The sequence below is a fragment of the Hirsutella rhossiliensis genome, assembly GCF_020360975.1.
Source record: "Hirsutella rhossiliensis strain HR02 chromosome Unknown scaffold00002, whole genome shotgun sequence".
NCBI classification, from domain to species: domain Eukaryota; kingdom Fungi; phylum Ascomycota; class Sordariomycetes; order Hypocreales; family Ophiocordycipitaceae; genus Hirsutella; species Hirsutella rhossiliensis.
In genome coordinates, this window is record NW_025408668.1 from 335,489 (window position 1) to 358,920 (window position 23,432).

The following is a 23,432-nucleotide window of genomic DNA, read 5'->3' on the forward strand; positions in this document are numbered from 1 at the left end:
GCTAAAAATAAACCTTACATTCAGACGCATGGGTAGGTTCTTTTCAGAAGATGCTCGTACCGTCGAATCACGTTCAATCTGGCTCATTACGGGTGCGTAGAATGAGGTTATCCAGGTCGCCCTTCCAACCCCCATTTTTGGCAGTATCCTGAGCCAAGTTCCGCACTATGGATATAATAGGGAGAATCCCATGATTAAAGCCTAAGATGAAAGTCAATAATGTTCTGTTTTTGCTGTGTTGGCCGAAATGACTTACACAATCTGTCGGCATCCTATTTTGGCCGTTGCTTGGTTTGATGTCAGCACCGCAGCGCACTGCCCACTAGATAAAAGTTCTAAATATATCCTAGACTTTCACTGCTTCTGATAATTCAGGAACTCAAGTGATACGTCAATTGGCACCGTGGTTGTTGAGCTATCGTCGATTGATGTTGAGCGTGCGAAGTCGCCACAATCCGGCAAGTCGCCAGATCCGGCAGATCACCGGGAAATCCCTTACATCACACTGGTTACATCCCTTACGAGTCTTCGTGCCCGGCTTCTTGCGTGCATTGCTGCTAGCTGTGCCTAACGGCTTGCGCCGACTTCGTGATCTTATTTCCCCAGCTTTAAAGCCTTGACAAGGAAGGCAGCGAGAGCTTTTGCCGCGATTGACATGTTTATGCTGTGTTATAGGCGTAAATATGTCTCCAGCTCGAAATAGTTGTCTTGAGCTACCGTCTTTGCTATAAGCCTCGCAAAGATCTCTCACAATGCGTTGCCGCCACTCGCGCTGTGAGGTTATTCGCGGCCAGCTTGGCTGGCCCCAAAGCTGAAGAAGGTAGCTGTTAACAAGGGCAGTCTCAAGCAGGAAGGTCCACGCAAGTGCCCGCCAATTTCCCCTACAAACACGGTGGTCTAGTCCTCTCCTGCTCTTAGTTGGTCACCAATATCAACGCCGCCCATTTGATCAATGTAGTCTGCAGAGATAGACGGCACAGGAAGACGTAATACAGGCTCGGCACCGAATTTTTGCTGTATTGGGCGTGCTCGAGGCTGCGTTGTTGTCGGCCGGCGCCGAATTCGCTCTTCGAATTCCTCGCCGGAATAGACTGTTGAGAGGAATAGCACAAGAGCGTTATCTTTCCAAGCGAATTGGTTGACCTAGAAGAAGAAGACGAATTAGTAGGGGAATTACTAGAGAGCCTGTCTTCTAGTACTCGTACCTGACCGTCAGGGGTTGGCGCAGTCTTCAGTGTGCCCCACGGCCAACAGTCCCCCTTTGTGTCAGCTTTCGCCTCCACGAAGGGTTTGTAGAAGCCACAGTTGATTCGGGCTGTGCCTGTGGCCCCAATCTCTAGCTGACGAAGAGCGTTGAGGAGGTTCGGCGAGGAAAGAGGTTATCAAAGAAGACATGGTATGTCTGTTCTGGTAGTTGCTTGACTAGGGCAACAACGACGCTCTGGGTCGGGTTGAGAGAAATGCTGCCCTCTGCTGTGCCTATGGCCCTCTTCCTTTTCTTCCCAGCAGCCGGGCCAAGGGCATTACCATGCCCCACCCCCCTTTCGGTAACACCCACCTTTCGGTAGCGCAATTGAAAAATTCTCCACCAAAAGTCTACCATTTGAACTACATGAAATAAAATACTTCGAACACCCGTTAAGTTGCCAATGCATGGGGCTTAACGGCTGAATATCCAGCCCGAAGGGTAAACATCGTATACCTGCAATCCGACTTTCATAGGAGGAGAGCCCCTAGAACCCCCTTGCGCCTGCAGCAGCCGCTTCTTGGCTGGCCTATCCTAACTATATACCCTATATTACCCTCCCCCTTCCCTGTAGCTTGTAGGAAGACGACATTTAGTCACGGTAGAGTGGTGGATATAGTGGATCGGTCAGCTGTTGAGCCTGGCGCCGTTGTTGGTCGGCGAGGCGCATCTTCATCCCTGTCTCATAGTTAGCCATGAATGCAATACGTAGGAAACGCAGGCGTATAACCTTCCGTCGGCGTGTGGTTATAGAGGCTCTGACGATCGAAAGGCGCTTCAAGGAGTAAGCCTTGCAGCGACGTAACCCGTGAGACAGCGACATAACTAATGCCGGCCTGGAAGTCGCGTGTAGCGAGATCAGTGACTATTTGATCTTTCGTTAGGCTCTGGCATTTGTGAACAGTGATAGCAAATGCCACGATCAGGGGAAACTGCGTGCGAGCGCAGGTCTCGTTGCCCACTAGGAAATCACGCCTGACTGGGAGGATGGGTGAGATTTTCCTGCCCTCGTTAGTTGTTAGATATGGCGGTCCATCGTAGCTATCAAAGTCCACCATAATAACGGACGGGGGATCTTCCAATGGGTCGGCGCCTGCGTTCCAGGCAATATCGTATACAGTACCCAGGGCACCGTTAACTAGGCCAGCTGGCTGCCACAGATTAGTCGTGAGCATCACCCTGGTGCCCTTAGCAACAGGGAACTTGTTAGATAGATTGCCAGCATTGTCGCTTGGTGCCTGCCCCGCGCCCTTGCCCTGATTATTTGCCTCCACCTGGATTGCCGGGGTATTGAGGTGCACCATATGCTCATGGTTGTATTCGTTGACCCGGGCCTTTGTAGAATACACTCGCAAAGCGGTCCTGAAGCTGTCAACCTCGCTCTGCGTTAGCCTGGCCTGTACCCGACTACTAAGGAGGTTCCAGGATGGGATAGATAACTTGACTTCACGCAGTTCCTGCAACGCCTGACGGAACTGGGCCTGATCATCACCAGCCTGGCGCTGTACCGTGGTTAGGAACACGGTACGGTCAAATAACTGGTAGGCCACCTGCCCTCTTCTTTCCAGCGAAGACAGGCTAGTGCTAGTCGAATACAGGGGCTTCTGCCGGACTGGTGGTAACTGGAAGAAATCGCCCACAAGCAAGACGCTCACACCACCAAAGAACTCGAAGCTACGCTGTGGAAAGGCCTGCCGCAGACGGGAATCGACTCGCGCGAGTTGCTCAAGCCCCAACATGCTCTTTTCATCGATAACGAGGTATTTGACGTGCCGTAGGCGGGATTGAAGGGCGGCTGCGTCGGCTGGGGAAAGGTCGGTAAAGGTACCTCCTACTGGAAGGCGTAGCAACGAATGAATGGTTCTTCCTTGTATCTGGTTACTCGCAACGCCCGTTGGCGCCACGCGGCAAATAGGGCTAGGATTCGGTAGGGCGGCTGCCTGAAGATGGGAAGAAAGCACCTTGATAAGGAATGACTTGCCTGTACCGCCACCACCATCAACATGGAGAAGACTTTGAGTAGGATTTTGGGCCTGGAAGTGACCCATGAATGTGTCGTACACTAGCCGTTGTTGTGTATTCAGCGTATTACGCCAGTGAGGGCCAAGGACCTCCACATCGTTGGCCATGGGGTGGCTGGCGATAAGGTCTTTCCAGTAGCTGTCTCGAAGTTCCGGATATGTACCCACATGCCGTGTCCAGTCGTAATTGACGTCGATATCACGGCGGCCAAGAAGGTCAAGATCTTCCTGGGTGAGTGGGTTCCCAGGTAAAAGGGCGGCGAGGCGAATCCAGTCTTCGTCATCAAATTCTTCCTCCACAGGCAGAGCCTCGTATTGATCATCTTTGGGCTGTAATGGAGCATCTTTTGGCCGACCGTAATGGTCATCACCATGACTGTGGTGCCGCCAACAATAGGAGAAGGCCTCAGCGTGAGAACCAAAAAGCTGGCCGTCAACTGTGAGGAGATCATCAACCCGCCGATGTGGGTGGTTTAATGTTAGCTTTACACGACAGTAATCTGGCCACTGTTGACCTTCTGGATCAGCCTGATAGCGAGGAAAGTAAACCAGCACACGAGGCCTGCCGTTAATGTTGCCTGGCTGCCATTGCTTCCACTTGGAAGGGTCCCTAGTGCGGAAATTCCAGTATTTGAGGAAGGAGACGTAGGTTAGGTCCTTTAGGGCTTCTGGGCGCTGAATGTACTTTTCGTAGATGTTGGGGGCCTCGTCAACCTCATCGCCGTCAATACGGAGGGAGCGGGAATGCCTGTCAGGATTACGACAGTCGACGTACAGGCAGGTTCGTGACCCTTCCTGTAACGGCAGGCCGAGGAGCAAGTGGCAAACCTCCTGCTTCGAGTAATCTCGCTCAGCAACTAGCTGATTTAGTAGCTTTGACGTAAAGGAAATCAGGGGGTTGTGGTCCTTGACCCGGGGCATCAGGGCCTTCCCAATCTGGGCAAAAGACTCGCTCTTCTTTTCCGACTTGGAGCAGTATTTGGCCGCGTAATCGATTACTTGCTGTAGACTCGTGCAGGGCGAAACATCTGTGTTGGCTAGCCACGCAACGGTAAGCAAGCGATTGTAGTGGTTAATCTGGCCATCATTCCGCTCGCCCCTAAAGCTCCAGTGTTTAGAGTGAGGAACCCTGTCAAGGGAGGCTAGTAGGCGATGGCCGTGAGGAAATCCAAAGCGGCACTCCACCAGCTTGGTATGCTTATTGAGCTGCATGCAGTAGTTGTTGCAGCGGTGGCGTTGCACGCGGTTGAGTACCATCGACAGGAGCTGAACGGTAAGAGGATGTTCCAATAGATTACCGATGAGGGGATTCCCTTCCCCAGGAGCCTGTATTCGCTGTGGCTCTGGGTTAACGGCGGATACGTGATATCCCCAGATGCGGGCGAATCGCTCACGGGACTGATCGTTGTCGGGATCTAAGTCTGGGTGGCCACTTAGCCAATATAGGCCGTGGTGGTGACTGGAGCCCCTGCCCTGCCATTCGTAGCGGCCCCAAGAGTCCGTTAGGTTGAACTTCTGCTTGAGGACAATAGTTCTAAATAGCGTATAACGCTTATGGAAGTGGTAAGCAGCAATGTGGGCGTTGTCCCGCAGCAGTTGTCGTGATAGAGCCATCCGCGCCACCTCAGGAGCTGTTTGCCACTCGTCAAATCTAGGCATATGACGGTATAGGGATTCCCAGTGGTAATCGGCTGCACTTGCAGTAGCGAAAAGGCCAGGTTTGCCTAGATTATAGGCATATGCTTCCAATTCCTTCCTTTGCTTATACCAATACGGCCGGGTGCCCCTGATTACCGCGGCTTGGCGCGTGATTGACTGGATCAGCGCCTGAGCCTCCGGCTCGTCAGGCTCGGCCATGGCTTCCTCTAGGTCGGCGCGGGTAAGGGGTTGACGGCGGCCGTCGCGTTGCTTGACGAAGTAGTCACTTCGCTTTCGGACCTGCGCACGTAGCATCGTGTTGAGGGCGACGAAAGGCCACGTCTTATGGCGGGCAAAACGCCCGTCATGCCATCTCATCGCATGGCCAAGGTAGTCCTGGTACGTGATGCTCCGTAAACGAGGCTCCACGAAGTCGGCCTTGCCGTCGGGGTAGAGGGTAGGGAACGCGAGCGATAACAGCGGCTGGGAACGGTTGAATTCGTCGATAGGGGTCCTGCGAATGGAAGGCAGTGGCATCTGGTGGTGAGTCTGCGCGCTACGCGGCATATACTCCAGACCAATAATGCGCCCAGGGTTAGGGGTCCCAGGGTTAGGGGTCCCAGGGTTAGGGGTCCCATCAAGAAATCGAGACTGCAGAGCGTTCAATTCGGTATCAGTGATCTGCAAATTCGGGATCGCTGATGCATCGGGCTCGCTAGGGTCCTCTTCCACCACCTCCTCAACGGGGCCTTGGGGGACCTCGCCGTCAGGTATGTCAGCCACTTGGCTGGCAATGGAAGCAACTATGCTGCCATCAAGTGGAACCCGTTGCAGGCGATTCTGGCTCACAACGATATCGCGATAGCCCGGGTGGTGACGCTGTAGGTAATGCAGCCAGGCCGACAGGCATGAGCGACGTACCCGGAAATCGCGAGCAAACTGTTGCTGGAAGCGAGGGTCGCCCCCTATATTAGGAGGCCGCAGGAGGACGATATCTAGCTCTTCAGCTAGGACTGGGAGCTCTTCAAAAAGCCTGCCAACGTTGCGAAGGAAGTGGACAACGTGACCGCGATATTTATACTGAGCGCCGCGCACCTGGAGGACTTTCACGTGTACGTGAACCCTAGCGATGAGCATCTCCTCGACCATCGTTAGATCAGGTAGATTGGCGGGGATTTCCCCAAAGTCAAGGTGATTCGCAGCGCTGAAGAAGTAGGGCTCGTTAGGGGCTTTCTTCCTGTCTCGACCAATGCAGCGACTGCAGATTTTCAAGCTATTTCGCTTCATATCGAACCAACGCTCCTGGCAGCGAATGCAGCTTTGCATCTTGTCGTCATTCAGGGCAGTATAGAACTCCCGCACAAGGGCTTCATCCTCCTCACTAAGGGCAGGTGAGTCGAGGTTCCCTGTAAAAGGCGGATCAACTATCTGATCAAACTGTCGCCCTTGAGGCTGTGGCCGTGAACGGGGGTTAAAGGTGGCTTGACGTGTATAGCGGCCGCGGCGATGACCCTGTGGCAGTAATGAAGGAGTGGTGGGAAGTGATTCCTGTGAAGGTGTGTCTAGCACAATAGAAGCCGTAGAAAGTGTGCCTGGTGGAATCGGTGTTTGAGGAATCGGCGTGCCCAGAACTACTGTTGGCAGGCTAAGGGTAGGAGGGACAGAGGAAGGCTCCTCTACAATGCTCGGGGTAGATGGCCCTAGCGGAGTTCTAGGCAGTCGGAATAAAGCAGGCGTGACATGAAGTTGGAGGCCGTTCACAAACCCGGGCATTGGCGCTGTTCGCCTCGGAGGCGTCAAGTTAGCTAGCGAATCGGTCCTCTTCGTGGCTCTGCGTGGCATCGACCTTGAGGCGATATTACGCATGGCGGCAACCGCGACTCGGGATTCGGTTACCCGTTTCTTTTTGCGTGCTCTACAGCCAGCACACTGTCCTGTAATCTTCGTAGGGTCCCTGACGCTTCGAAATTCGGCTTCGGGCAGGTCTTGCTTGCAGGTACGGCAGTTGCGGACTGCCTGGGGCATGTCATTCTCCATCTGTCTGTATATATATCTGTCTATTCGTCCACATAGACCGCCGGATAAGGAGAAGACTGCACTGCTTGTTCGGAGACTGAGAAGCCGGGAAATCTTGACAGCTAGGTGGGGTGTTGAGGTGATATGGGGAGCCTAGATACCGTTAGCAACTGATGGGTTTCATAGATTCGACGGAAAAGGGAAGCAGCCGCCAACAGGTGTAGGAGTACGGAGTAAGGGGCGCAGGACGTATTCAGCCAGAAGCGAATTACTGAAAGCAGGAAGAACTGAAAGCTCTTGCTGGCCAGGGTTAGCTAGTTACCTAGTCAACGCTCAGGGGTTCGTAGCGGGCCTCATTTCGTGGCGTTATCAGCCGACCACTCCCCGCACGAGTTGAGGACAGGGGAGGTCAACTAGCCAATCAGAAGAAGTTTTATGCTCGATTCTTTCTGACTGAGTAAAACGCCCTTCGGGCTGAACGAGGGGAAGGCTCGCCAGCCGCGGCTCGCGCAAAGAGGCCTTTCGGAACGAAAGTTGGCGATGGCGACAGGAGAAAGTCGGGGAGAGGAGAGAGTTGGCGACAGGAGATAGGAGACAGGGGAAGTGAGAGGAAGACAGGAAGAAGAGTGAGATAAGAGATATGAGATGGAGATCCGGCGAGAGACGTAGAGCATTATCGTGAGTGAAATCGAGACAGAGCGTCAGAGAGGCAGCCTAGGCCGCTGCAAGGAGATTTTGCTTTGCAAAGGCGCAAAGGGCGTGGAGAGGCGGCAGGGGTGAAGAGAGTTGTGGGTGGGTAATGCATGTGTGGGCGAGTGGAAGGCTCTGAGGATTTACAGGTGCTATAAGTGGTGGATATAAACAGAATAAGGAGTATATTGGAGAAGTTTTGACTGGATTGTCTTTGTGAAAAGGAGAGCAAGAGGAGAAGGAAATATCCCATTAGGGCCTTTCGCACTTGAGTTTGAGGATGATGAAACATGTTCCTTGTCATGTTGTGTTGTTTCGTTCGTTGCTTTACAGAATATTCTTGGGCGGATGTCGGGCGCGGTGGGGTCGGGAAGAGATTGACGCCGGAGGTCTGATAGGGTCAGAGGCGGATGTGGCTGGGTGATTGACTGGCTCGGTGTCCGTCTCTGAGTCTCCGGGGTCTTCGTGGGACAGAAGGGAGGAAGTGTCGGATTTGGCGGGGCCTCGACTATCACAGGCGGCGACTATGGTGGAAATTTCTGGAGAAAGTCGCGGTCTCTTGGTTGGGGTTTGGTCGGGATCGGGCAATGACCGCTTTGATGTCATCATAAGGATCGACTGACCTAGATGCAGGCGGCGTGGGAGGCGCCGCTTGGGGCGGCATTGCGTTTTTGGTAGAGGTAAACTTGGCCAACGCATCGCTATAGTCCGAGGGTTGCCGACTGAGCCCTTGGGTGTCGTCGGCAGTAGCTGTGTCGCAGAAGCCTGGTTGGACATGGCCCTGTCAAGGAAAGTCCATGTATCGGGGACGACGATGAAGATATAGTCTTGCTCGAAGGCCGGGGCATGTGTCATGATCTGGTGATCGAGTAAGCCGGCGATTTTGCCCGTGCAGGTGAGGAGAGCGTTCGGCTGGAACTGGCTATCGCGCCTCTCGGTCATCTTCTTGCATAGGGAGGTCCAAGGATTGGCGTGAATGGGGAAGATGACGAAAAGTTGAAAGGGATGAAAGCCCTTGAAGGGTGTTTGCCCGGAATCCCAGGACAGATAAAGGTCGAGAGCTGGACAAAGCCGCAACAGCTCAGCTGGTGTCGTCAAGGCCGCAGCCGAGTTTCCATGCAGAAGGTCGCGGCCGGAACCGATGACAGGTCCCGTGAAGGAGACAATGGGTTGTATCGCTGGGAAGGCATCCGCCGAGCCGAGGGTGCGAGGATGACTCTGTGGCCATCGTCAGAGATGGTAGTGGTGACGGAGGTCTGGAGCATACACCTACGGCTGCTAGCTGTGGTCGCGGACGATGAGAGCCGGGATGGTGTATTCTGTAATGTTGTCATCCTCCGACTCGAAGCTATCACGTCGCTCGATTTCCCACGTCAGGGCAAAGGGATGAACACGGCCGACCATAAAGAACCACTGCTCGGTCCATTCCGAGGGGATTATCTGTTGGTTGTATATGGAAATATTAAGGCTCAAGAAGATGCAGGTCGATGGATTGTCAGGATCTGACCGGATTGCTGCATACTCTGGAGTCGACAGCCATGAGGGCGTTGGAAGGAAGACCCTCGCTAGGGTTTCTGCGTTGAGCCCTTTGACACGATGCTCATTCTGGTAGGCGAACCTAGACGGGCAGCCGGGCTGGACAAAGGCCATCATGGACATGTCGGCGCCAGCATTTTCTGGCTGTCAAGAGGTTGCCGCGGGAGGACGAGGTATCGACGTTGAGCTGGGAGGCCGACATCGTGAGAACATGGCAGATGTGGTCACCGTGGAAGTGTAAAGGAGGGTTAGGAAGAGTAGAGGTAGGCATCCTATAAAGCAGGTTTTCTTGCTGCTCGAAAGAGGGCTCGTGGCTCGGGTCGGGGAGACTTGAGAGTCAGTGAATGCTACCTAGGTGATAGATCAGAAGCGGGGGTATGCGGGAATGAGCTGGCGAGGTTCTCGAGCAGTCTCGACCATCTGGTTCTGTGGTCGTGAGTGAAGTAGGGAGCCGGGGGTTGGAAGTTGAGTAGGGGTGATGGCTATGTTGCGAGAAGTTGGAGGTCGGCGAACGGTAAGGTTAGTGTGGGTAAGACTGCGGAGAAAGAAAGTCCAGTAGTCCCCTTCGGTGTCATCGTTGCATGGAGTAGATAGCAAAGGGGGCAATAACGAATGAGAGTGAAGGAAAGAAAGAGGTTATGGTAGTATTGCAGGACTCCTTTTGACGGTCGTCGGTAGTTGGATGGGCATTGCGTGCGGCTGAGCGAGGCGGGTGCCGACCGTGTCGAGTCTACTATTGGGACACGGTGAAGTCGGATATATGGGTCGACCTGAGGAGGAGGATGCGAGTTGGTCACGAGAACTTTCCAAGAGGGTTTGCAAGTCGAGACTCCGGTGGCTAGCGACTACAAGAGGACAGGCAGGGGTCCTGGCTATCGCTTTAGCATTAAGGCCGTTGATGCGACATTGGTGCTGGCGAGGGAGCAAATCTAGAAGGGTAGTCCGGCTGCATGAGGGACGTCATGGACATGTTATCGCCGGCAGCCTTGTGGCTGTTGCTCGACGAGGCGGATTGGCGGGTATTGATGGTGAACTGATGCGCAAGGTTGGTAGGATGGTGTTGGAAGGGCTGAAGAGTATGGTTTGAAGTGTGCGGCAGGCGGTTGTCGCGGCCATCTCCATGTGCCGGAGGTCGGCAGTGGCCAGGATTCGCTGGAGTGCGCAAAAGAGAGCACGGCGATGGAAGGGTCGCTTTGGCAAAGCTGGGGTAGCAGGTCGCACGTGGAGACCAGGCGAGGCCGGGACGGTGGACGCACATAGATAGGCATGGTAACGGGGAATATAGAGGGTAGTATTGCATCGCCTCGGTACCATAGGCAAGCATAGGGAAGCTATAAGGGAAGAAACGCCACGGCCATGAGGGAAGTGATGGTTAGGGAGCTTCCCATTCGGGAGAAGTAGCGTCGTCAACAAGCGAGACTGTCCAAGTGGAGGTGCTCCGGAGCCAATGCTTTATAGCCTGTTGCCAATTTACGGCAGTCGACGTCGAGGAGGCAGCAGCATGGCGGACAGTCCTGCAGTGAAGTTAAGCGAGGCGGTTGCTCACCCTGAAGCCTGTTCGTTGTCAGTCGGGGATGGAGAAGAGGGTGAGAACGTGAGCGGGTCGGGTTCGGGGCTCGGAGATGGTGCGACAGGAGCCGGTGTAGATGTGGTGGCAGCTTCTGAGAGGGGCCGCAGAGCACGGGGGGAGGGCCTGGGACGGTTACGAAGATACGAATCACGGGCGAATGCGGCATCAACGTTCCGGCCGATTCAGCCTAGGAAACCTGTGGTTGAAGACACCGCATGGAGACAGCACGCAGAAGCAATTGCGAGGTCGTTGCCGAGAAGACCGCCGCGAGGCGGTTTGCGGTCAAACAGAGCACGGAAGTTCCATAATATGGTTAGCAGCGGAAGTTCCGCGCAACATCAGTCACCGGGTCAGCTTCCGAGGCCCCTGTTGCCTAGGGAACGTGGAGATATGGGGGTAGCGGACTCTGATCGTCCGCTCCCTCATCGGCACTTTCTGCCTCAGGAGGGAGATCCTGAAGATGAGGAGCAACGTGTTACGGCGGCGGCGGGCGATGTCCCGAGTGTTCATTCGAAGGAGGTACCGAAGCTTCGATCCATCCAGCCTAGGGAACCGGTATTCGACAACTTAAGAGAAAACGGGCAATTAGCAGCAGCGATTGCGTCTGGTTTGCCCAAGCGCCGTCGGGGACGGAGTTGGCGGGTAAAGGGAGTACCAGGCCGCAGGGTGTCTCCAACGCAGCAGGTACGGCGCAGCATCCGGGGCCGTCTCCTGTGGGGGTGGGCGACGCCGCGGCAGAGCCAGCGGACGCTTCGCTGAGCGGGCGGAGGCTGCAACAAAGGGAGGTGGGCGGCTCATCGCGGGTGGCGGCTGGGGAGCCCGTGCAGTTTGATCGGCAGCAAAAACGAGGAGAGTGCTGGAAAGGGCAAGGACTGAGGTCAAGGTTCGGCATGGAAAACGTTCGCCAGCACGGCCCGGTGCCTGTCCAGTGCAAAGGGCCGGATGGCGTGTCAGGGGATGCGCACGTAGTCGGGCAGTCGTCGCCAAGCTGCCGCATCCGACGGCTTGCGAAGAAGCGAATCAGCCACGGAGAGAAGAAATCATGGATCGGAGGCGGCCCGGAGGCGGCCCCGGAGGCGGGAGAAGAGAAAACGTCTTCCTGGTCCGGACGAGCGCCCGAGAAAACAGATTCGGAGTGGAATCGGAAGGCAGAGGAGTCGGGAGCTGCGGGCCGAAGACCTGGCGAGTGTGCTGCGTTTTTTGGAGGAAGACTTCGCCATGAAGGAGAGGCTGTCTAACGATCAGACGTGGTGTACGCCAATACCGCACGACAGGAAGGTGTCGACGGTGCGGGATTTTTATCAGGCGTTCCACGATGCGAGCACGTTGCCGATACGGACCTGCATGACAGCTACCGCAAGCGTACGAGAAAAGAGCTGAGGAGATCAGATGGGATCAATGGCTGTCAAGCTGCGTGCCAGAGGGCGGCCGCTCACCATTTTCATGCCGGAGCTGCTTTCCCGAAGGCGAGCCCGTGTCGGTGTGTGCGGAGTGTGCCCGATGCCTGGCGCGCGGGAGTCTGTCGCCGGCGGTCCATCTTCACACTCGCCTTGGCTGTGAGCACATGTTCCCTGACGAGCTCAAGGGACTCACGCTGGTCGAAGAGAAGCTCGTCTCGCTCAACTCCTGCTATGGGTTTGTCACGAGATATAGCATTCCGGGCGGGCAGAGGCAGGCCGTGAGGTATCCGAGGCACGTCAAGGGCCACATCACAGTGTTTCCAACAACGTGCAGGAGCTGGCGACCAAGGTGCTCCCGCACCCCCTTTTGCAAGCACTGGACGAGATCCACGTTTCGTGGCAGGGCGTGGAGAAGCCGGCACCGAGCGACCTGTCGAGTCTCTTGTCGGTGAGGCGGCGGGTCGTCGAGAGGGCTCTTGTTTGGCTGAAGAGGAGCAACCCCCACTACGCCGAGATCGAGATCGACGTGGCGGAGATGGAGAGTTGGGGAGACCCGATAGACGGGGTGCCGGCCTTGGTGTATGATCGCATGGAGCGGAACGAGCCGTCCGCATGGGAGAAAACGCGGACGGCGCACGTTGTGCCGCCCACGGAGCGCGCCATGGACGACGAGGGGTCGGTGGAGATCGAGGAACTCTTCGCTCTGCTCAAGCAAAGGCAGGAAACGGGAGGCGAGGCTGAAGGGCACGGGCCCAACGAAGAAGGCGCGGGTCGTGATGGAGTTGGTGCTAGCCCCGATCAGAACGTTCGACCAATCAACGAGGTGACGTCTTCCGGCATGTTTGCTGGACGGACCGCCAGACGTGGCGGATGTCGAGAAGCTGCGGTTTGCCTGTGACGCTGTTGGCGCAGGTGCCGACGACGGCCGCGCGGGCCCGAGAACGTGGGTCGGATCCTCGGTGGGGTCGAGGGCGTGGCGACGATGGCAGTGAGCCATACATTCGAGTCTCGCGGGGATGAGTTTGCCGACTCCTTTGAGACGTCCTTCTTCGCCAGAACGTTCCCGACCCTGTTCCCATTTGGCGTTGGGGACCAAGGCTGGCCGAAGAGGCCATAGCCGAGGCGGGAAGGCCCTTACCAACTTGCGAGGCACCGGTAGAGCTGTTGAGGCAGGGGCGGCAGCGGAGACATCGTATCCTCCCGAAGCTTGAACCTCCGGATTTGGGCCGACATCGTGCTCCGGCGCCATGGTGGCCGGTTTGCGTTGCACCACATATTTGCATTTCTCGTCTTCAACATGGGGGTGCGGTCGAGGAACCGCCGCGTCAGCATGCTGAGTGTGGCGAGGAAGGACTTCGGCAAGGTCGAGCGCGTTGCCCGCTCGATGACCGCGCAAAGGTTAGCGGCGGCGAGGTCGAGTTGGAGAGCTCGGGCAAGACGACCGATGAGGGCGTGAAGGAGCTTCTCAGGAGCCTCTCGCTGTACGGCCACCGGCAACCCATGTCGAGAGGTTCGGCTCAATATGCGGCGGAAAATCCAGTCGCTCATCGTTGGCTACGGCGTTCCGGCCATCTGGTTCACCATCAACCCAAACGACATTACGAACCCGGTGAAGCTGCGACTGGCGGCATATCGGACACGCGATCCCGGCGCGGCCGAGGAGTTCCTAGAAGGCCTTGGGAGTGCGTACAAGCGGACAAGGCTGGCCATGTCCGATCCGATGAGCGCCGCCGTATTCTTCCACCGGGAGATGAAGCTGTTCTTCGATCATTACGTGAAGGTCGGAGAAGAGTCGGTATTCGGGCGCATCGGCAAGTACTACCGTATGGCGCTGTGGAGACCAACGAACGAGGGGCGCTTCATGTTCACGGCTTGCTCTGGTTGCACGGAAACGCGCATCTCAGCTCGATGCTTGCCGACATCCACGGGGAGGATCAGGCGGCGTATCGCGAGCGAATCATACGATACGTCGATAGTGTCTTCTCCGAGGTAAGAATAGCTAAGACGTGTCACTGAGAACCTGAATTGCTCGTCCGATGGACAAACGGGGCCAGGCTGACGTGCAAGATAGGATCTGGATCAGGAAGGGTTCTGCGCCGTGCAAGCGGAGCGATCTGTGACGTCCGATATTTCCTCCCTGCTGGACAACACCGAGCAGTTTTCGGCCGCATTTGACGAGGAGGCCAACTTCTGTGCCGGCGCTACACAGGTTCACACGCATAGCCCGACCTGTGTCAAGTATTCCTTGGGCAAAGGAGCGCGGAAAGGGAATCTATGCCGGTTTAAGTCTCCATGGAGGTTGGTCGACAAGACCGCCATCACGGCAGACGGGGTGTTGCAGATCCGGAGGACTCACAGCATGGTCAATCGATGGAACAAGGCTATCGCTGTTGGGCTCCGGCACAACCACGACATTTCCTTCATTGCGACGCAGCGCAAGACCATGGCCCTTATGTATTATGTCACGAACTACGCGACGAAGGTGGAGGACCCGGTGTGGAAGCGTGTGGCGGCCGCGGCCGACCTCCTGGCCGCCTCAACGGGTGACGGCACGGCCAACGGAGGACAGGACGACGGTGGAGGTGCTGTTGGCGATGACGCCGCCAAGGGGAACAGGACGCGACAGTTCTTGATGAGGGTGGCGAATCGTGTGTTCACGGAGCGTCAGCTGTCTCAGGTCGAGGTCATTGCTCATCTTCTGGGATATCCGGCCGAGTTCACCAACAGCAGCGCCTGGGCGTACCTGAACACATCTCTGCTGTACTGGGAAGTCTTTCGACGGTGGCCGTATCTCCGACGAGCAAATGGCGCGGCGGCCATAGATGATGCTCTGAATGAGTCGGTCGTTGTCGAAGAAGCAGGCCTGAGGATCTCCCACGTTGAGGCGTACCAGCACCGGGAGAGCTCCTGCGAGGGCTATGCTTATACGACTACATATCGCTCGTTAGACTAAAACGCACCAGTAAGGATGAGAGCTGTGCGGCCTGGGGAGGTGCCCTTCGAGGATGGATGGGCGCCAGGAGACGCTGGGTCCAGGTGCTCAGGCGGCCGGGCAAGCATGCTACCGTCTGCCTCGATGGCTACCTGAGCAAGGACTTCGGCCACAACGACGACGAGGAGTCGTGCCACCGGAGGTGTGTATAGCAACCGCCCTGCCGGCAGGCATCATCAGAGTGGCTAACCTCCCCCACCTCCCCCTTAAAGGGCAGCCGTGCAGCATCTTGCGCTATTTGTGCCGTGGGAGTCCTTTCTGTGCGAAGAAACAGGTGAGATCAATAGCATCTGGGAGCGGGCGCGAGGCGCTGGCCCGAGAATATCATGTCTCGTCGACAACGTGCAGCTGCTTCGACGATCAGCCGAAGACGCAAAGCGCGACGCCAAGCAATGGGCGGCCTCATCCGGCGATGGCGATTCCACGGTCGCCCACGTCGAGGAGGGCGAGACAGGCGAGGCGGGCGCAGAATTTGCAGCGACATATCGGTCCAACAACATCGGAGACGCAACGCGCCTGATCGACGTCGTCCGAGGCGCAGTGGGCACGAATCAGGTGACGGCCAAGTCGCCGGAGCTCATGGCAATGATGCGGCAGCTCTGTCGATTCCAGCAATCGGCGCTCTGCTCAACGGCCGAGCTCGAGGCCATCGCGATTCCCGAACAAGGGTTGAGGTGCATAAGCATGCCAGGGCGGGTATTTTCCGGGGCCGCACTACCGCCGCAGGATCAGGTCAAGGCTATCAAGTCGCAGCAGATAAGTGCGTCGAGGGAAAGGGAGAGAATGATCCAAGGCGTACAAACCACAATCGCAGTCCGGGAAAGCGATCGCCGAGCTGCGTTGCGGAGGGTGATGACCGGCTTCGGGGATCATTCTACGCACCCGTAATGAGCCAGATTGAACGTGATTCGACGGTACGAGCATCTTCTGAAAAGAACCTACCTATGCGTCTGAATGTAAGGTTTATTTTTAGCTTGAACTTCAGTGCGCGAGGCTCCCCTTTCACACCTGACAAGGAAAGACGCGCACGAAAATGGAGAAACTCGACACCCTGCCCTAAAACATGTACCGGTATAACATGGATGAAAAGAGCCTTCTATTCCTTGCGAGCATTTGAACGAACATTTTATTCCTCTTAATATAAGAAAACAAGGCAAAATTTCTCGGCGTATCAAAAAATGGCAACCCATCCTCCATTACGTTCAAGATGTGCGTCAGTCAAGAGATGGCATCGCTGCCTGTCAGACATCTTGGCTCCACATGGGTCAGAGATGGCATCAGGCAATTGAATGAGAATTATCTGAAGAACAAGAAGCGAACGAACGAACGCACGGAGTTGTGCAGCTCTTTATACACAAATGAAAGGTCCGTCGCGTGATTACGCAGTATCGGTTGCCTAGCAGGCAACAGCGGCGTTGCGAGTAACATCGCCACTTCATGAATAATCATCCTAGGCAGGCTTGATATGCGACACCAACCCTTTCTTGCCGCCGTCGATCACCATCGGCACCTCGTCCACCCCTCCGACGCTCTGAGCGCGGCGCGCCATCGCGTCGAGGGCGAATCGAGGGTGTAGATTCCGATGGAAGTGTCAAAAATGATTTTAGGGTGTGCGTTGGCCCTCAAGCCTCCAAGTTCGCCTGGATCTCCCACAATTCAACCCCGATGACAAGCCAGCGTAAGGCTCACGTAGTGTCACGCGCCTAAAGTGCTTGACCACGGTAGATGGCTGGTTGATTCCAACCACTGGCTGGAGTGACTTTTCCAGGGAAAAGCACGGGGCTGGGAGGCCTCTCGTGGTTATAAAAGTAGGGTTGCATAGCACCTGATGGAGCTCGTCAGAGATCAATGAATTGAATGATTGACCCCGTTCCTCACTCTCTGTTTAGTTGTGTGTGCGCCTTACAGTTTGATCTCTCTCCTTTAGGGCACAGAGACCGTTGAACGGGACCGGCTTGAATCATGGACTTATCGCAGCTTCCTCCAGAACTGGCCAGAGCAGTGGAGCGCCACATGCACCAATCTCAGGTGGCGGAATCTGCATCACAGACAGCATTCCCATCTTCGGCGCAGGTTCCCCCTGTGGAGGAATCGGATGCAACGGAATCTCCATCAGATAGCGGCGAGGCTGAACCAAGACCTTCGCCGACGACGAACAGAAGAAAAATCATGACACAAAAACGGCTAGATCAGCTCGCAGCGGCTAGAGCTGCGAAGAAAAGAAAGAGTCGCATGGTAGGCTCCAGCGGGGTGAGAATGTGGGGCAACAGGCTGAACCCACCACCTCCAACGTGGCCTTCAATGGAGCTCAGGAACGCAAACCGAACTAGGAGAGATCCGGCAACAGCTGGATCAGCAGATCGACTATTCGCGGCGGCAAGGGGAGCAGATACAGCAGCTCCTGAGCGCCCTCTTAGAAAAATCGGGCGAACGTGGCTCACGACGACGGTCCAGGTCGCCAGAGTATAGCCCACCACCGCGGCAAAGGATTCGGGAACGCTCTCCCATTTACGAGCCCAAGAACAAAAACCAGGTACAGATTCAACAGTTCCGGGGCACTTCGGCAGCCGAGCTTTCTACCTTTGTCGGAACCCTTCAGTGGGTGTTTCGGGAGCACCCCCGCCACTACCAGGATGAGCAGAGGAGAATCAGGCTAGCGTCGGGCCATCTCAGCCAGACGTTGAGAAGGGATTTCCTAGACAATCTGCGACTCAAATTCGATGGAAGTGAAGAAAACATGACGTGGGGAGATATGGAGGACTGGCTCTGGAGCAATATCAACAATCCCCGAGGTCGCACCCGGAGTGCATACACCAGCCTGACCAAGCTTAAGCAAAAGCCCGGCCAGTCATTCCGGGACTTCTTTCGGCAATATCGTGCGATTGAAAGCGAGTTCCCTCAAACTGTTCCTGACTGGCTACGCATTGAGATGTTTCTCTTCTGCTGTAACAAAGATATCAAGGATCTCTTTCGATCCCAAAACTACCCCAAATCGTGGAACGACTTGGTAGAAAAGGGCCATGAGTATTGTCAAGCGATACTCCGCCCCAGCCGAGGAGGCGTCCCAACCTACATGGGCACCGTTCTTGTGTATATAAATAACTGGGACCTTTGTCCCCTTGACTTGGGCAGTGGTCAAGGCCAATTGACTCTCCATAACCCTCACATACATGGCATCTTTCCAGTTACATGTGACAAGTATGACGACGATTTCCATGACAAGGGTTACCAACCCGACCGTAGCGCCGGTGATCCGAGGTCGACAGAAACGAATGGTGAAGAGGGTGCATCTTCAAGGAAGGAGAAGCCTGGCGCCTGTTTCAAATGCGGGAAGCCCGGTCACATACGACCAAAGTGCACCGAGCCTGATTGCAAACGATGCGGTGACGGCAGACACACTACGGCCCGTCACTCCGACCCGGTTACGGGTGCCAATGGGATACGAAGGATTCAACAAGAACCGGAGGATAAGGATTAGGAACCACACCGGCTCCTGTCTCAGAGCGGTGAGAACTGGATACCCTACCAGTTGCGACAGGATGGCCGGTGGTCCAAAACATGGCTGGCTTTGCTTGATCAAGGCAGCCACTACAACCTGATCTCCAAGGCTGCTCACTCAACGTGATTGGCAGCGAGTGGAACCAACGTTTGAGGAACCCGAAACGGCAGACCATAGCCGGATTGACACAAAAGGAACTATCCACGTCTTGCTCAAGGCAAGGGATAGCTGGGGAACCGAGAAAATTCTTCGGGTCTTCTGCTTCGTCTCATCTGTAGCTGACAAGGAAGGACTTTGGCTGGGCAAACCCTGGCTAAAACATATCAGTCTGTTGCTGGAGAGGGCAGATCACCTTACCTGGGCTTTCGCTGCGCCCCCGCAAAGGACATCGTTCGTCCGCGGCGCGAAACAAATCAGGCGTCTCGCGAAATCTCACTTTGGTATACCCCTTATCCACGAGAACAACAACGAAGCGGTGACTCCTTTAGAAGACGCAGCCCCGCCAGAAGTGCCTTTAGCATACCGTGATTGGGCAGACGTCTTCTCGGAGGAAGAGGCTGCTAGGTTACCCCCTCTTTCAGGGCGTTCCCATCCAATCGACCTCGAGGATGGGCAAATACCCCCTCCAGGACCCATCTATAATCTGTCAGAACATGAGATCGCGGTATTACGCGAATACATCGCTTCGGCCCAGGCGAAAGGATGGATCCGACGATCAATCAGTCCTGCAGGCTCTCCGATTCTCTTCGTTCCTAAAATGGGAGGGAAACTACGGTTATGTGTCGACTACCGTGGGTTGAATAAGGTGACCAAGAAGAACCGAGCGGCTTTGCCATTGATCTCGGGGATCTTGGACCGACTGGGTAGAGCTAAAGTCTTCACCAAGCTTGACCTAAAAGACGCATATCACCGACTCCGGATTCGCGAAGGGGACGAGTGGAAAACAGCATTTAGGTGCCACTATGGCCATTACGAATACCAGGTAATGCCATTTGGGCTGGTCAACGCTCCCGCCTCGTTCCAGCAATACATCAACGATGCACTGGAAGGCCTGGTTGACATCATCTGTGTTGTCTACTTGGACGACATCCTCATCTTCAGTGAAGACCCGGAACAGCATGAAGGTCATGTCAAGGACGTCCTGCAAAGGTTGCGAAAAGCCGGACTTTACGCCAATCTGAGTAAATGCGAATTCTCGGTGAAGAAAGTCTCCTTCTTGGGGTTCGTGGTCGACGAAGAAGGAATCCACATGGAAGAAGAACGGGTCCATGCTATCACAGAATGGCCAGCACCCCGTTCTGTAAAAGACATACAGGTTTTCTTAGGGTTTACTGGGTTCTACCGCCGCTTTATCAAGAACTACAGCAAGATCGTGTCTCCGCTCACCGATCGTCTCCGCAAGGGTGCATCGAAGCCCTTCAAGCTGGATCCAAAAGCAATGAGGGCTTTCGAAGATCTCAAGACGGCCTTCACACGGGCCTGTTCTCAGACACTTCGATCCTTCCAAGGCAATACGAATCGAAACGGATGCGTCTCAGTTCGCTATCGGAGCAATAATCTCTCAACTGCACACCGATCGATGGCACCCCGTAGCGTTCCTTTCGCGGAAGCTTCAGGACGCAGAGACAAGATACGCAATCCCGGACTGCGAACTGCTAGCTATCACAGAAGCTTTCCGCTATTGGCGCCACTACCTTGCCTATACGGAGCAGAAGATCACCGTTTTGACGGACCACCTGAACCATAAGTACTTTATGTCCAAAACTAAGCTGACCAATCGACAGATGAATGCACTGGACCAGTTGTGCAGCTTTGACTTTGAGATCCTTTACCGACCGGGCTTGAAGAATCCTGCGGATGGATTATCAAGACGGCCGGACCACGAGGGTGATGAGAACGGCCGGGCTGCGAGATCCGTGCGTTCCGTCATTCCTGAAAAGTTTGCCCAGCTGTTTCCCTGTGAACCTGCGGAAGGGGACCGTGTGTGTTCAAGACAGGCTGCTGGTATTGGCGATCAGTCCGGTTCGCGACCGGCTGTCCCTGTCGCCCTGTACATGTTGACCGGCTGTTTCCCTGTGAACCCGCGGAAGGGGACCGTGCGTGTTCAAGACAGGCTGTCGGATTTGGCGAGCAGTCCGGTTCGCGACCGGCTGTCCCCGTCGCCCTCGAAAAGATTGATCGGCTGTTTCCCTGTGAGTCTGCGGGTAGGGACCGTGTGCACTCTAGACAGGCTGTCGAATTACGCGATCAGACCAGGTCGCACCTGGCTGTCCCTGTCGCTGATGGAAGAGCTAAGCTCGACCGTCTCAGGCGTGTTGCACGAGTCTTGAGGACGTCGAGGACGACATCTCAGGAGGAGGCACCGCTGTAACGGCACCAGCGTTACAGGAGTCACTCCAAGAGGCCCTGCTGGCGGCACAGCAAGGGGACGCCTTTGTTGTCCAGCAGAAGCAGCTTGTTAGTGTCCCTGACAGCGCTACCGCCGGTGGGCTCTCGTCAGAAGTCTGGAGCACCAATGACGAGGGGCTGTTGTGTTACCGCGAGAAGATCTTCGTGCCTGTGGGCTTGAGAAACGAGATCCTAGTGCTGTTTCACGACGATGAGGTTGCCGGCCATCAAGGCGGAACCAAGACTTGCAAGCGGATTCAGGTGCAGTATTACTGGCCCGGATTACGTCGAGACGTGCGTCGTTATGTCTCTACCTGCCGCGAATGTCAGCTCGCAAAGCCGAGGCATCATAAGCCGTACGGGCTGCTAGCGCCACTGCCGGCGCCAAGCCGTCCGTGGCAAGAGATTTCGATGGACTTCATCACGGACCTCCCGCCGGTCCGATGTGAGAAGAAGATTTACTCCAGTATCCTGGTCGTGGTCGACCGCCTGACCCGCTACGCACGATACATTCCGGTGTCGTCGCGCATATCCAGTGATGGCTTGGCAGATGTGTTCCTGAGGGAAATCTTCAAGCATTATGGAATGCCTGATGGCATTGTCAGCGATCGAGGGAGCCTATTTACGGGGCACTTCTGGGCCACGTTTTGCCATTTGCTTCATTGCAAGCGACGCCTCAGCACGTCTTTTCATCCTCAGACTGATGGTCAAACCGAGCGGGTCAACCAGACGATCGAACAGTACTTACGGACTTTCTGCAACAAAGAGCAGTCAGATTGGATGGACAAGTTGCCATTGGCGGAGTTTACGTATAACACCTCATACCATGACACGGTGAAAGGAGCTCCAGCCGAGGTTTTGATGGGCTATCAGCCACGGTCTAAGGGTCATGTCAAGGGACAACTCGAAACCTTCAGCATTCGCGCCATGGACCGAGTCCGAGGCCTCAGAGAACTTCACGAACGTACGGCCCTCCTTATCACGAGAGCCCAGGAGCGACAAGCGCGACACTATAACAAGACTCGACAGCAAATGTCCTTCGAGGAGGGTGATTGGGTCCTTATTTCCACCAAGAACCTTCCGTTGAGACGTCCGACCAAAAAGCTGACTGACAAGTACGTCGGGCCATACCAGATTGACCAAGTCGTTGGGGTCATAACTAGCCTACCGCCTACGCCTGCCTTCAACAGTCAAGATTCACAATGTCTTGCCTGTCAGCAGCTTGGAGCTCTATCGGACTCGAAATCAAGAGCCTATTGAGCCTGAGGATCATCCGTTTATACCCGAGTCTACCTATGACGTTGAAAAGATTCTCGATCATCAAGGGCCGAAAAGTCGTCGGAGGTATCTTGTGAAATGGAAAAGACATGGAGATGAAGAGAACTCTTGGGTGTCCAGAAGCGACTTTGTGGATAAAGCGTTTCTGGCGGACTACGACCAGTCTGTCTTGACAAGAACTTAAGAGTTCGGGACGAACTCTTCAGGAGGAAGGGGCAACCTGTCACGCGCCTAAAGTGCTTGACCACGGTAGATGGCTGGTTGATTCCAACCACTGGCTGGAGTGACTTTTCCAGGGAAAAGCACGGGGCTGGGAGGCCTCTCGTGGTTATAAAAGTAGGGTTGCATAGCACCTGATGGAGCTCGTCAGAGATCAATGAATTGAATGATTGACCCCCGTTCCTCACTCTCTGTTTAGTTGTGTGTGCGCCTTACACGTAGACCTCACAAGCGGCTCTTCTCCTCGAGATATTTTCCAACGATTTGTCGACTCAATTATTTCTTGGCAGCCTTTTAGAGACCAACCCCATTTTCGCAGGAAACCAGAGGTAACTTCCCAGCTTTCAGGTCGATGGGGGGCACCCCACACAATGATGCCATTCCGATTCGCAGTGAGGTCATCCTCGTCCCCGTAATAAGGCGCTGGTTCTTCTGCAATGCTTGGCTTCTGTTTGCACTGGGGTCCCGAAAAGCATGAAGGATCGACAAGATGGCCAACCAGGTCGTTAGCGAATTCTGCCCAGCTAAAGCGACCCTCCTGTTCGATCAGATTATCGCGAATACTTGGAAAGGGTAGTAGATCGATACATGTCGCGTGCATAACGGTATTCTGTAACCGCGTCGGGCGAAGAGACTTGGGAAGGTCACTCGCAGTTGACATGATGACTGCACGACCAGGAAAGCTTGTTCAGCAGGAATGACCTGCAGCCCTCAGTTCCGTCACATTTCGCGAGATAGGAAGTAAGGCCCAGGAGTACAACTTTGTTATCAAAGAGGCCGCGCAGTACGTTGACGTGAATCAGATGTAACAGATGATCCTGCGTAGGGGAAGGCTTAAACTGGCAAGCTGCCACTAGGATGTCGAGCCAGGCCTTGTTGTCCCGCTCCCCTGCTTTCGTTGGGACAGGCTCTTTGCTTCTGTTAGTTAGGGCAAACTTT

At 55.2% G+C, this 23,432-nt stretch overlaps 3 protein-coding genes across 3 annotated transcripts; 2 read left to right on the forward strand and 1 right to left on the reverse strand.

Annotated features, from left to right (window-relative positions):
- Positions 1 to 1,838: 1,838 nt before the first annotated feature.
- HRG_01590 (ATP-dependent DNA helicase PIF1) lies at positions 1,839 to 6,231 on the reverse strand (the record flags this gene model as incomplete). The annotated part of the gene is made up of 16 exons (XM_044860061.1): positions 1,839 to 1,924; positions 1,977 to 2,133; positions 2,227 to 2,248; positions 2,315 to 2,520; positions 2,575 to 2,638; positions 2,687 to 2,748; positions 3,432 to 3,704; positions 3,757 to 4,015; positions 4,058 to 4,124; positions 4,221 to 4,366; positions 4,745 to 5,019; positions 5,062 to 5,132; positions 5,214 to 5,461; positions 5,558 to 5,664; positions 5,755 to 5,784; positions 5,827 to 6,231. The coding sequence occupies 16 exons, from the start codon at positions 6,229 to 6,231 to the stop codon at positions 1,839 to 1,841; spliced, it is 2,478 nt and encodes an 825-aa protein (XP_044723694.1).
- A 6,050-nt stretch (positions 6,232 to 12,281) lies between these two features.
- Positions 12,282 to 15,997, forward strand: HRG_01591 (PIF1 protein; the record flags this gene model as incomplete). The annotated part of the gene is made up of 10 exons (XM_044860062.1): positions 12,282 to 12,352; positions 12,433 to 12,940; positions 12,999 to 13,003; positions 13,447 to 13,515; positions 13,576 to 13,908; positions 14,022 to 14,106; positions 14,189 to 14,959; positions 15,154 to 15,251; positions 15,397 to 15,869; positions 15,924 to 15,997. The coding sequence occupies 10 exons, from the start codon at positions 12,282 to 12,284 to the stop codon at positions 15,995 to 15,997; spliced, it is 2,487 nt and encodes an 828-aa protein (XP_044723695.1).
- A 3,368-nt stretch (positions 15,998 to 19,365) lies between these two features.
- HRG_01592 (integrase core domain-containing protein) lies at positions 19,366 to 22,256 on the forward strand (the record flags this gene model as incomplete). The annotated part of the gene is made up of 7 exons (XM_044860063.1): positions 19,366 to 19,471; positions 19,538 to 19,590; positions 19,633 to 19,789; positions 19,847 to 19,872; positions 19,966 to 20,197; positions 20,268 to 20,524; positions 20,919 to 22,256. 7 exons carry the CDS (start codon positions 19,366 to 19,368, stop codon positions 22,254 to 22,256), a joined length of 2,169 nt encoding a protein of 722 aa, XP_044723696.1.
- Positions 22,257 to 23,432: the final 1,176 nt, after the last annotated feature.